The sequence below is a fragment of the Camponotus vicinus genome, unplaced genomic scaffold (assembly GCF_025532165.1).
Source record: "Camponotus vicinus isolate PSW18456_S1 unplaced genomic scaffold, iyCamVici1.0 SCAF_6, whole genome shotgun sequence".
NCBI classification, from domain to species: Eukaryota; Metazoa; Arthropoda; class Insecta; order Hymenoptera; family Formicidae; genus Camponotus; species Camponotus vicinus.
This window is the reverse complement of record NW_028141978.1, coordinates 5,209,538-5,224,168: the sequence shown is the minus strand read 5'-3', so window position 1 is coordinate 5,224,168 and position 14,631 is coordinate 5,209,538. Positions and strand designations below refer to the sequence as shown.

Sequence of the window (14,631 nt, the reverse complement as noted above, 5' to 3'; positions counted from 1 at the left end):
AAATGCAGGCAATTGGTTGTAACAGCTACAAGCGTGTTTAAGCTTTCCAGCTCATATTCCAAAATTTTCCCCATCCACTCGTACTAATATCCAAATAGCTTTGTAATTAAACTAGATGCTTACGGGATGGCGAGCAACGAGTATCGGCGAGGGGTCGAAATTCGAGCGTGCCAGGATCGACCGAGCTCGCTCGAATTTATTCCGCGGCGTCTCGGCTGGTCGCGGCTGAAACGCGTTTCTCATTCCTGCTGACTGCGGCGGCTGTTACTCTATCGAAGAGAATGCAATTTCATCTGTCTGGGGGGAGGAAGGAGGGAGGGAGGGAGGGAAGAGCAACTTTTCGCTTACGAGAGGAAAATACGCAGCCGTGCGTTTCTCGGCGTGATCTCGGACACGGCGACGATGTTACTGAAAAAGTGCTAACTGACGAGAGGACTGCCTTATCTACGTGACGCACATTTTACGCGTTTGCTGGGTTTATCTCGGAACGTCGACTCGCCTCAAAGACCTTTTTTTCGATTCGCAACACGGGTTGAAAAAGGGAAATACGGTCATTTTAAATTGGAAAAAAGATCAAACGCGTGTCTTCTTGATGCTTACTTTATGAGAACACTGATTGCGGAAAGAGCAAAAAAACAAAATTACAACTTGTCTCTGTAACGTGTATAATATATGTGTAATGACCTGACTTTTAATTTAACCGCGTAAGTTTCGATGTAAAAGTTGGAGAAACTTTACGCTGTTAAGAGTTCGAGATTCCAAGGGTTTTAGTTGAATGTAGGAAATATGTGAGAACATGATGCCCCATAATGCTGCGGACAGCGTATAAATTCTGATTACATCGGGCTCATGAACGCGTAACTTCTTCCATTCAAATTGAACTAGCTGCGCGGCAATCTCAAACAATCCCGACGGAACACCTGACGTTTTCGTAGCCGCGCCCACGTTAAAGTAAAGTTTTCGCACGTGCGATAATATCGTGGCGTAAATAAACGGTGAACGTTACACGCGCGCGCGCGCGCGTCATTATGATATATACCTTTATTAGAGTAATAAATATCTTTCTCTCGTAACGTAGTCGGTCGCGGGATCCCCGTTCATTCACGCATACAGTTGGCGAAAGTGGAGCGTGGCAACTATCGTCGAATAGAGCCGCGAGTTCACTCGCGGTACGAGTGAGTTTGTTTGGGGGTGGGATTCACGCGAGAGTCGGGGCGAAATTTGTTTCGACGTGTGTGGGATATTTTTCTCGCCTACGCTCTCTACGCGATCGCATCGCACACGAGTGCAATCGGATAAGAGTATCGATCGAGAGCGCGCATTCGGCGAAAGGAAAGGGCTCGCGCGCCCGACCCAATTTTTCCCGAGGAAAACTTCATTATTCCGAAAGCTTCTCGTTACGAGGTGACACGTCGACGATATATATTCCGAACAGGAATCGATTTCCGAGTTCGTAGACGGTATTTCGACTTTCGAGACGACGCGGTTGACCGGAACTTTCTCAATTCCAATCACGTCGGACGGCTATCGTTAGCGCCCTTCTCTCGGAACCCGGGACTTATTCTGATACTAGGCCGATCGAGATCTTCTTTGGCGCGCCGATGTGTCGATAATGAAACTGCATTTGCCGTGCGCGACCATCGTGTCGTTCCGTTTGAATGTGCAATCACATACCAGGAAATTGTGAAATTATTTTATCGAGTGAACGATGATTAGGTGAAATAAGATCGCCAAGGTGGCACATGAATAAAGTAGAAGGACTGGGAAATACAAATGAACTAGAATTTAATAATGCAAAGTGAAACATTTCATATGTAATTAAATTTTCAAAAATCGATTTTTTTCTTAAACGCGTATATTTTTTATTACATATTTATAAATTTTCCTACGTATAATTAATAACTGTAAATAATTATAATTTACAGTTAATATATAATGTAATGTTATAAATAAATCTTTGCATCTCATCAAGTTTACAAATTTTTACGAATTATCTTCCGAGATCTTTCACCTTTTTGATTTTAAAAATGTTATATTTTGTATTTTTGGATCAGCTTTATGTCCCTTGAGAGATGACTGACAGTTGTGAAAAACACGATAGGTGCCGCGGGCGACAAACCGCCACGGCACAACGAAATGTCTCGCGAAACACGGATACCCTCTTCAAATTTCAGTGCCGGTTTGATCATATTGCTGCGAGCGCGAGCGCGATGCATCGCGCATAGACGGACGCCGGGGAGATGGAGTGCATTATATCAGGCGAATTACCATATTTCACGTGCCGCGGTCCATCTTCGTTCTGGATATCGTGATGGCGAGAGAGATGTTACGGTATCGCTAGAGGGAAATACAGACGATCGCCCATCCCTTGATGTGCGATCGAACCATGGAAGGTTTCCCTGAGACGCACGATCGTACTTTTTATCGGAAATCTTGTGGTGGAAAGCAACTTCCTTTGTGATAATCAGTTCCTTCGACTTACAAATCCTTACAGATCTTTCTTAAAGGATAAGAATTTGAAAAGTAATATGTATAAATAATCTATAATAATCTATAAATAAATAATATCGATATAAATTTTAATTATTTAAAAATTATTTAAATCGCTACTTTTCAATTGTCGTAAAAATTGTAAAAGAGGATCAAATCTAAATACGAGAAATGGACTTTAGAGATAGATTCATGGCTATTCTAAGGGCTCGAAGAAATAGATATCTGTGAATCGCTATCGATATTCCGCGTCGTCACGAACGAGTCGTTCATCAAAAAGAGAGGCGCCCATTCATTTCTGCCCGTTAAATTTTACCTCGACACGATGCCCCATGAATAAACATTACGTCAGCGCGGCACGCTAATTATTCGCCAATTATTAACGACAATAAATTATTAAACGGCGGACACGTCAGTGTCGGCCACCGACGTTGTAGCATGGGCGATGTCGTTCTTGCAATTACCATCAATCAATTATTCAAATGAAGCGTCTCAATTATTTAAGAGTAGGCTCATTTAGCATTGCATCAATCACTCGCGAATAGCGAGGCATCGAAGCATCGTTCAGGGATTATTTACAGAGCGTTAGGTTATCGACGAATAATATCACTAGACACATTCTCCACAAAGAATTTATTCACTGATCTAGAGAGTCCGAGAAATGAAGGATTGCCAAACAATTCAAAAATAGTCGTCGACCTCAAACATCCTTTAACGCAGGGAATTAATAATTTAATATCAAATTTAAAACTTTAATTGGATTTCAATTAAATCGCAGTTGAATTTAACAATTTTCGCGAAATTTCAGATCTTGAAGATTCAAGAGAGCATATATATATTTAAATGGTTAAAAATTGTTATAAGATGGAAAAATACATATAATTTATAAATGTATAATATATTATAATTATATAGCGCGCCCATTTATATCGTGGGGAGTAAATTTTACGGCTAGTTCAATTTTCATCTGCCGCTTACGATAAAAGCGCCAGTAAAAGCTCTCGATAAACTGATTTGCCGCGACCACCAACCCCTTTTAATTTTTCGAACGTGATAGTAATTTTCCAACGATTTGAAATATTGTGAAGATTCGAGGCGCCGACATGGATTTTTGCAACGTCTATCGCATTTAAACTAGAGGGGAATCAAATCGTAGAGTAACATGAAAAATTTCTATTATTCGTTTATCGATACAAATACATACAACGCAGCACACATTCATACATGCGCAACATATGCGTTTATTTATTTGTAAAAAAAAATTAAAAAATTCGGACTGTCAAATTGTTTCTGCGCGAGAATTTGCAGGCGTCGAACGCAGATTCTCGTGCAATTTCGGCAACACAGAGATTGTAAATTTGCAACACATTTGCCGGACATCGTGATGAGCACATCAAGGGATTAATAAAGCAATAAAACGTATCGAGAAAAATCAAAATTCACGAAGAGCCGAGCGCGCTCGAATAAAGCGGAGCGTTTGGCCGTGACACGCGATTTCCGTTCGCTTATGCCCCTCTTGCACCGAGAATGCGATTTACGCAGGCGTCGCACGCGATTTGCACATCCGTCAACCGAAAGAGCTTTAGCCCATTTCCAATCCTGACGTCATCTTAATAAGAGGGACAATATTTCCGACCGGTGATACTTGGAACGAGAAAAAATGCTCGAGCAACATCTAAACGAGTCACTAAATATCGAGGTCGAAGTATTCGAGTCTTTATGATATATACATGGAATATCCGAAAAAAGAACACATTTCATAAATAATAAAAAAGAATCGGTAAAATTATTTTTGCTGAGACGCTTTTTAATTTGATGATTAAAATTTTAACTCATTAATTAATTTTTAGTTTAAAAATTCAAAGTGGCGGATTCGAAAGTGTATCTTGAATTTTTGAATCTTTAATATTTCAAAATTTTAACAGTTATCATCGAATTTTCTAAAAACTTGCAAAGATTTATCGACTATACATATCACCTAATTTCTAAAGCCGAATACATAATGGAACGATAAATTTCTTTCATTTATAACAACAATCACAGCGATTATCATCCACTATCTCGCAGAATTATGCGATTATTGAAATAAAGTGACACTGATGAAATTGTTCGTTAATACCGCGCGTAATTTCGCGACGACATGGACGACGCGTTATTTCGCGTCAGAACGATCCTCGCGCGTTTCAAAGCGCATACGAGCAAAGCACGGGCTACGGGACGCGTTGTATACGCATCGCTGTCTACTTTGTATTAATAATAGCGCCACGAATGCACGCACCATCAATAGCAGGAGAGTGGAGCGTACATGCTGACATTATCTCGGTACAAATTAGCGAGACCCCCGAGACGCACGGATGTGCACGTTCGCGAAGCGTACGAGAAGCGCAAAATTACGCCACAACTGGAATAAATTTAATTGGAAGACACGCGCGAAAGCACGGGTATATCTTGACATTACGCTAAATTGAGTTATCTCGCGCAGAGTAATAAGATTTAATAATAATATATATATATATATATCACAAAACTGATTATACGCGTACATAATATTACTTATACGAGAAGAATCAAAAATGCACAAAAAATCCGCTTCGACGATAAAAATATTTCTCATCTGAAATATATGTGTGTGCGCGTGTTGCATTTTATCGCGTAAAATGAAAATGGAAGTACGGTACTTTTTAATCACGGCGCTAAAAGTTATGTCGTAAAGTAGCTAATAATTTGTTAAATTTATTATGTATTTGCATACTAATTAATTAAGATAAGACGTTTATGTAGATACGATCCTACTGAAATATGCGCGATGTTACAAGCACGCTCAAGGCACATATAGAAATATAGAGGCATGAAAATGTCGTAGAATGAATATATTAGCTTCCCAGAGTATACGTTGCAAAGCGAAACGTAATATATTCGAAATGCGCGGAATATTCATGCACACGCATTGTTTTTGATATCGCGCAATGAATAAAGTTTCAATCTTGGATTCCGCGGGCGCAGCTAATAATTTTCCACTTGAAACGGATCGCAAATATCTTGTTTAAAGATACCTGTTTCGGCGAATGATATTAGTATAATCAAAAGCACTTTCCACGGGCAATTTATTTCGGTTGAAATGTGTTACCGGCGCTCGAGGATACTCGATCCTCTTGCTTTGAAACAAACACGAAACCATCAAATTCAAATTGCGCGAGAGCTGCTATTAATCGTTCTCTCTCTGTATCTCCGCCGCTATGTCTTTCTCTCTCTCCCTCCTTTTCGCGCGCACGCATCTCCTTCTTTCACCCATGGTACAACGGCAGTCCGCAGGGCCGACAAATACGAGATAAAATTCAGAAACACGGAGTGTGATACTACGATACAAATACGCGTTAATTCCACATCGCGTTCGGTAATCTTATTTCGCGCTCTGATTGCAGATTTGCTTCAGTTACAGAATCCTTTTGCATTTAGAAATTTATTCCTTGTCTTATCCCAACAATTATCATTGATGTTGATTGGAAAATTATCACTCCGTCGAGAAAGGTGTAAGGACAATACGAAAGGACAATTTTTTGCAATCTCTTTCTTGGTTGGATAAATAAAATAGAGAGATATTATATATTCGTATGAAAATTCACAGCGGAATCCCAACTAGATCCGAGTAAAAATATTCGCAAAAAATCCTTCGTTACCCATAGAAAAATCAGGAGCGGAAACCGCAACGCCAGCCGCGACCAAATTCAATAAACAGCGCGTTGAATATCGGGTATCCCGCATAAGAGGCACGTTATCGGGACTATTTACGAGCATGCAGGATCCGGAGCAGAACCCCACTACCCCGTGCTCTCTTTCCTCTCTTTCCTCGCGTTTCTCTCCTACCTCTTCATAAAAACCTTCCCCGATATCCAACTTGCATTCAGTACTCCTTTCAGTAACTGCAAGAAGGTTAAATATACTACGCAAAGGAAAGTTATATGCTACCTTCACAAGGATTCTGAAATGTTCGTAACCTTTTCCTCTTAACGCGCTTCAAACTTAGTGAATCCTATGTCTCAAGTATAAAGATTAGATAATTCACGGGAGGACTTAAAAAATTAGATATTAACGGACTTTAAAAAAAACTGACGTTAAAATTTACAAATTAATTTTTTTTTAATTTAAATTATCGATAAATTTTTGCGGATTTTTACGAATAAGCTTATAAGTTTAAAAAATTTCAAATTTTTTAAACTTATAAGCTTATTCGTAAAAATCCGCAAAAATTTATCGATAATACCCAAGCTACAATTTCCAAATTCAAATGTTTAACAATTTGTAATATATGCAAGAATGCAAATATTGCAGAATAAGTATGAAATATATTCCAATCTTTGAATGTCATATATTCCAATTATTGCGATAAAGTTTTATAAGACAATGTCAAATATGTAAAAAAAAGATAGAGAGAAGAGGAAGAGAGAGAGAGAGACTTCCATCGTTTTACTAACCCATGCTATTAACTAACGACCTTTCACGGTCCACTGCACACTACCAGAGTAATTAGCTGCGCTAACGAGAGATCGTTATGGCCAACCGCAGAGTCGTGGAAAAGGCGGCGATCTGTTCCTTGCGATCAATCAGCGGTCATTTCACGCTGCGATTGTGTACCATACAATAAGAATGTAATATTCATTATTTAATATATTGATCGTATTAACCCCTTCACTGTCAAGCGAAAAGAAACTTTCCGTGCTAAAAGTGTGTTGAAGAAAAAAGTTTTTAAAATTGCATGAATACGTCAGTATAAATATTATTGAGGTCGCCGAATCTGAATCTGAAGCCAGAATAACAAAATTCAAAATGGTAAATCCAATATGGCGGATCAAAATTCAAAATAATTTTGGATTTCAATAAAAATGTGTATCATTTTTGGGGTTGCAAAATCCAAACCTAATATCAGATTTTCCAAATTGAAAATGGCAAATCCAATATGGCGGACCAGAGTTTTGAACAAATAGTTGACATACATAAAGATTGTATATTTCTCTCTTCAATTATTTTTAAATCCCGCTCTCTGCCGAACCCAGAGTCACGAATCGAGAACGTGGCGGTTATTGACTCCGTTTTTTTATTTTTTTTATTTCTTGAAAACTGGTATACGTTTCCACTTCTGTGCAAACAGCTTGATTTGATAATTCGTGACTCTGGATTCGGCAGATAGCGGGATTTATAAGTAATTGAAGAAAAAAATTTACATCTTTTATGTATGGCAACTATTTGTTCTGGTCCGCCATATTAAATTTGCAATTTTTAATTTGGAAAATCTGATATTAGATTCGAATTCGGCGACCCCAAAAACGATAAAAAACCCATTTTTATTCAAACCCAAAATTATTTTGAATTTTGATCCGCCATTTTGAAGTTCGAAATTCTGATTTCAGATTCGAATTCAGCGACCTCAGAAACCTTAAAATACCCTAGGACAACCAAATCGTAATAGTAATAACATGTTTTTTTCAAGATGCCCCTATAGGGGTCATGAAGCAAAAGTGGCACGAATTTTTTTGGCCCCTATAGGAGTCACTGACAGTGAAGGGGTTAATATTGATGATAATTGGAAAATATTTCGAAAGATTAAAGTCCCCGGAAGATGCCTAGGATCGAAAAATCTCACGACTGTAGACCACTATTAAAATATTCATCCTTATGCGGTGCACAGTGGAAGCACGGGACCGAAGATCAGGGGATTCGGAGAGCCTGAAATTTCGTAAAATGCACGTATCTACCCAGTAGTACATGTTTCCTACTCAGTAGTACATGTTTCGTTAATTTAGGAAAAGCGAAATAGAAAGAGAGAGAGAGAGATAAATAGAAAGACAAAGAGAGAGAAAGGAGCGAGTAAGAGGTGCCTGGGTATTGTAAAGAGTTCTAGGTTCTGTATGCACTTCGCGTTGTAAACTCCGCCAAACTCCCAGTGCTTTCTGCGACGTGGAGGACCGACGTCGAAGGGTAGAGGTGGAGCAGGGAGAAAGGGCGAGCGGCCCGGTACATGCCGAAGACGCATTAATATTAATGTACCGGGATTTACTGCGACACGGCTGCTCGAGCCCCGTAGGATAGGATGTATGTTTACAAATACGTTTCTCAACGTATGTGTCGTACCACCCCCTGCCCGCTCAGTTGCATCTGTTCGCATTCTCCGCTAACGCGCGCGTTCGCTCTTCGCGGCAGGCGGCTCTCGTCGGCGGAAGTGGCGAATGGGCAAACTTGGACTAGTCGCGTCTTGCGGATCCGACCCGGCTCTTCCGGTGCGCGTTCGCTCTAGAAGCGGTTACGGTTGGCCGTTAATGTGTCACGGGGAGGGATACGTGTCAGAGATAGTTTTGTGCCGCATCGGCCACATCGAGCTCCTCCTGAATGCGACGGTGGTTTAGTCACGTCAGAGTGCCGAGACTCCCGTTATGCATCATCGGATAGGTAGGTAGGTAGGTAGATTAACCCCGTAATTGAAAGACGAGATAACTGTGAGCGAAAAGCTCTGCGAACGACGATATTCTACGAGGATTTTAAATTTAAAGATTGGGAAAGGAAGAATATCTAAATCTGAGAATTCGCAAATTTATCGCGATGATCATCGATAAATTGAAAATTCAAGAATCTAATCATCGAAAGGAACGTAAAAAAATTATAAGAAAATTAAAAATGTAATTATTTCGAATCAGAGAGAAAGCATTATTCTTGATACGTTATCTGTGGGAAATTGTAATGAATAGAAAGCACCTATTATATGTCTGCGCGCATCTATGTTTCGCCGAGGCTCGTAAAATCGCATCTCGCGATATTCGCGAGCGTCGTGTTAAAATATTCGTCGCAATTTCCCGCTCTCTCGTCGTTCGGATGACGCTTTACGCGCTGCGGTTACGCGCCTCCATAAATTCGCCCGCGTCCAAAGAGGGAGAGAAAGAGAGGAGAGACAAACGCGAGACCCGTCCATTTTTTTCGCCCAACGAGACCGGGATCGTTGGACAACGGTCAGTTAATCGCGCGGGCCGCTCCAGTTGGCGAAAACAAAAGCGGCGGGGTCCTCTCCCGCGGAGGGCCCGGCTCTAAAAAAAGAATAACAGCCGGTTGCGTGGCGATAAAACGCTCGACGCGTCCTATTCGCGAATACAGCCGCGGATATAGCACATGGCCGAGATCGGAAGTGGAAATGACACGAGGATAGCTATTAGGCGATTTGGGGCGATTTGCTCCGATTTCACGTCAAGGTATTTGCGCATGCATCAACGATTTTATTATCGCGAATAATTAAACGTTGGAACACAATGAACTAACCATTGTGCGACTCTCGTCAAACATAACAATTTACTATTCTCGGACATATAAATTTAAACATCGTGTCTTTTTAAATATTGAAAGTTTTCAATCTTTAAATCTTCAGCTTTTATAGTTGTAGTCTTTAATATCCCATTTAAAAAAAAAATTTTTACATTTAAATTCTCGAATCTTGAATTTTTTTGAACTAACTAAAGTTATTCATACAAATCAATTGACGCTGCTAGATGCAAAGTAATGATCTAGAAATAAACTCAGTTTATCAATCAACTAATTCCATTATCACGAAGGATAAAAAGAGACGGCGAGGAAAATCGGCGCGCAAGAAAATGTGTGCAAGAGGGAGTTGCTGGAAAGTAATTAAAAATTACGCTGCTCCTGGAGGATTATGGTCCGCTGAGAAAAATGGTGGACGTGAGGGGACCGCCGTGGGGAATGTCACGAGCACTTAACTTTTCTTTTCATGGTCGAGTTTGTTTCGTCTTTAAGGAACGAGCGAGCTTCCCCGGCGATAGTCGGCTACGAGAGAAGCCCGAGGGTGTGAGATTCGTAATTGAGGGTCGACGCCCTTGGGGCTCCCGAGATCTCGTATACCAGGAGCTTTTCCGTGCTTTGGCGTTTCAAATCGCACGATCGATCGCGGAATCTGTAAATCGCGACATTAGAATCCCTGTGTATGTCGGGAATTTGGAAATTTTGCCGCGCAAATTTTGTGCCCGGAGAGAGTTTTAATATCCCCCGAATTTCTATGGTAAATTTGTCAGGGAATTGATATCGGATTTCGCTGAAAGTGTAACACGATTTGTTTTCCGCAACACTTTCGTATATTGTCGCGCGTTGGAGTGCGCGAAGGCGTGCGTTTGCGTATTAATAACTAAATATTCCTCCCCCCCCGTGCACACAAACTGTTATTCGTTAGTCAAACATTTGCCAAACTCCGAGCAGGAAAACATATTTCCAGCCGATTAATTCTGCAGCATCGATGAAATTTGTCGAACTTTATCAGCGAATGAAACGTCGTCCCTCGAAAATGTTATTTCGCGACGAGAGTAAATCCGTGTCACGCAGCATGTGTTCCAAGCGACTAAGTTAGTCTAACCATCGGTAGAGTGAGGAGGGAAGAGAGAAAGGGAGAGGTGAAAGAGATGTATCCAGAGTACTCTAATTACCGAGGTGGATTGGGACGAACTTAACGTTTGTACAAGCAGAGAACGGGACACAATACGGAAGTTTCACGCGGACCTATGAGTTTATATTCGTGATCAGGATCTTTCCTTAATCCGCGCTATGCCTCAAGTGGTTTCGAGAATCGGTCCAAGTCCACTCCACTTAGTAAATACCCCATAAACTTCTGTTGGAGTTGGCAATTATATCGCTCCCAATTCGATCGTGTATCTCTCTCCCTCCTCTCTCCCTCTTTTGCTCTCATTTCGCTACAAGGCGATATAATAAATCGTCTATAACTAACATCGTTAAATTGTAAATTAATAACTCTTCCTCGCAATACTAGTCTGTCTTCGAAAAGGAGCACAAGTATATTTTAAAATTTAATCCCGAGTTCTTAACGATTTATTTTTTTCTCTACGTCATGCAGATTTTCTTTTATTTTTAGTACAAATTTCATTTACATCATTTATACAAAATTTGTCTGAAAGTGTGAAAAGTGAGAATTTTAAACCAAGAGCATAGAGTACAATCTAGCTATCTTATCTTATATACGTTTAAATGGTAAGTTATAGGGCTTACAACTCAGCTTATACTCTGAAAAAGGTAATTTAATTCACCTACTTAACTCGTTTAGATTGAAGAATGTAGCTACATTATCTTTGCCTCGAAGAGAGGCATTCTTCCATCAACAATTGTAAGAAACTTTATTGGGGGCCATTATCACGGTTCAAACGGTGGATACATTAAATCCTTGAAATTGTAATCAAGAATTGTTACAATGAATATACATATGCAAAAATCTTTTGCACAAATCTTCTTTTTTTTATTTATTTGAAGATGACATTTTCTGATGGAATATCTCGTATATATAAATTAAAATGTATTCGATAATCAGTATACATGTGCTATACAGTTTTTATCGAAATAATCTTTCTTGTATTAAAATTTAATTAGAAGCTATAATTCTTCTTGAAAGATTTTAGCATTAAATATATCTTGATATTTCAAAAATTATCCTGACAAAATAAATTCAATTTATAACTAGAAAATAGAGCGCTGTTATTTGCTTATATTCCTGAAAAACAATTTACTTGTTTGTTTTTTAATCGCAATTCGTAAACTATTTACCGTTTAGATATTTTGTCGAGGAAAGATCGTGTAATATCGTCACGCGTATCACACGCATCCATTATACCAAGCACGGCTTGTTTGATATTCAATTTCCGTTTAGAATTTGATCCCAGCGCAAAAATCGAAACAGACGTATCGATATGAGAATTAAAGTATCTCTCGTAATCCGCGCGACGCGATCGCTGCGTAGCGAAAAGGTGACGTCACGTGTTCGCGGCGGTCGCACGCGTAGGAGGAGTAGGGCGCTGGAGGGGGAAACTCGGCTGCCACGCCGAAGACTCGTTGCGACGGGGTTGGTGGGGGGTAAGAGGGGTTGAGGCATGGAGAGGGCGCAGTACCGCGCTATCCTTCGTATCGTTGACACGTCGAGCGGAAAGAGTGCGGCGACAGATAGAGAAATCGCGGTGAGAGGAGAGGAAGAAAGAGAGAGAGAGAGAGAAACGATCGCGCGGTCTCGCGCTCGCTCATCGATCGGCGAATCGCGTTAATCGCCGACGCGCAAATAATTATCCTTTTGTCGCGATTACGGTGTCCTCGTCCGTGGAGAACTTCCGGCTCCGCGACGTCTCGCGAGCGCGTGTCAGTGTCGCGTTGACTCTCGTCGATGATCCATCGGTGATCGATACGCGTAGATCGTCCGCGTGGTGAACGTTTTATCCGCGAGTGAATTGGTGAATTGTCTCTCCTGTGCCTGGTAATCTGCTGATCGCCGCAAGGACGATGCTGACATTCCTCTTCGCCGCGGCGCTCGTCGTCGCGACGCCAAGAATCCACGCCAGTCATGTGACCATGGACGCTAAGATACGCGACGACTCCGATCTGTCTCAGGTAAGTGAGAACCATGTGTGTGTCTCTCGCTGATCGCGATTCAAGATGACGTCACGCGAATGTGCGGCACCGACTCCGCGTGTCCTTGGACTTTCACGTAGGTACGACCGTGCGCGCGAGAATTGCGTTTAAATCAACGAACGAGCGCTGACGGGAAATTTCAATGCAGCGAACGCTCATCGCCGATGATTGTGCAACGTGTTCCGTGACGTCATGAAAGAACCGAAAGATTTTTCTCGACTATTATCGAGCATTTCTGTGACTTTTTTTTCATTTAGCATTTTTTGCTTCCCCCGGAATTTTTTTGCCTTTTCACCGCGTTTTTCGCTATTGAATTTGTAAAATTTCTTTTTGATAAATGTCGAAAAAATTCCAAAGAATTCCGACAAAAGAATGTGACGGAAGCGGGGAAAATTAGCGTGAATCATTAAATTATCATATATTAACTATACAACCTGCGGTTAGTACACTCACGTCGATAATTTCTCCGTAAGATCAAAGGTGTGTATGTTTCATAAATCGTCACTACATCAAAGTCATTGAAATGTCGAAATTTCAAATGGTGATCTGATTTTCCAACGTTCTCTATTAAATTCTAGTTTAACAATGAATAAAATAAAAAAGTATGAATAGGTGAAAAGTTTAAAAGAGAGACGGGTCTTTCTTATAAGTCATTTTATTTTTAAAACGGAGAATACGTCCGAAGAATAAGAAATGTCAAACCGAAATGTCAAGTGGAAATTAATTATTATTAAGGTTTGATTACTTCATTATTTTTTTGCGTCTCGTTTAAATACAATTTTCTATCTTTCCAAAATTTTATATCAATTTTGTTATTAGAGAACTGTCGCTTGCACAGTTTTTTAGAGAGCCACAGGAAATCGATTATGTTTCAGAGTGACACTTCTGTCATACGTCATGTCGCTCGATTTTTTCCGCATGAAATTCACGATTCGGCATAATCGCTGGATTTATCCGTTCAGCAATACTTGTTCATTTCAACGTTGTTTAAGCCTTCCATATCCAACACGAGATCACCGATGATTGTAAATCAATTTTTTTTTTTTACTAAAATGGACAAATTTATTACATTGTATTACATCATCTGATACTTTCGCAGTTGCCTGTTACTTATCTTGAATTTTGAAAGACCTCATCGTCGAGCATTATAATAATTGTAACGGATAAATTGGAAAGATTCACACGCGGATGATAAGACACGAAAGATCATATCGAAGAAATTTCTTTTTCGGAATGTTGAAGAGTGTAGTAAGATGAAGAAATATGAAGGAAAAGAAATCGAGTTTGATCTCGTCTTGGATAGTTCCGTAAACGGAATAACTCTCGGACAAGCGAAAGTTTAAGAATGTCGAGAGAAGCTTGGCGTCTTCTTCCGAAGAACGGTTCGAAATTTCGGAGCGGTTTGCACGAGTAGATGGTGAGTTGCATCTCACCCAGGTGGTAAACTGATCGCCCGACTCGATGATGTATGCAGTCGTGGGAACTTTTCCGGGTGGAAGGAATAGGGAAAGGAGGCGGGGGAGGAGGAGGAGGAGGAGGAGGAGGGGGCAGAAAAGTTCGTAAATCGGGTGTGCGAGATGTTTCTAACTCGGTTGAATAATGTATGAAACCGGCGGTTATTTACTTCATTAACTTCTTTCACGTGGCTGTAATTAAATTGCGCGAACGAAAAGTTGCGCCTAACTCTCATTAGTC

General features: G+C 40.4%; 1 protein-coding gene across 4 annotated transcripts in view; it reads left to right on the top strand.

Annotated features, from left to right (window-relative positions):
• Fas1 (fasciclin 1 Fas1 domain-containing) overlaps positions 1 to 14,631 on the top strand; it is a 279,676-nt gene that overhangs the window by 39,557 nt on the left and 225,488 nt on the right. For 3 of the 4 annotated variants that reach the window (XM_083102767.1, XM_083102768.1, XM_083102766.1), the window contains exon 1: positions 12,416 to 12,915. The exons of the other annotated variant lie outside the window; for it this stretch is intronic. In XM_083102767.1, the coding sequence (XP_082958893.1) occupies positions 12,808 to 12,915 (108 nt within the window). In that variant the 5' untranslated portion in view covers positions 12,416 to 12,807. Of the gene's footprint in view, positions 1 to 12,415; positions 12,916 to 14,631 lie in introns of those variants that run through there. 4 annotated transcript variants of the gene reach the window in all.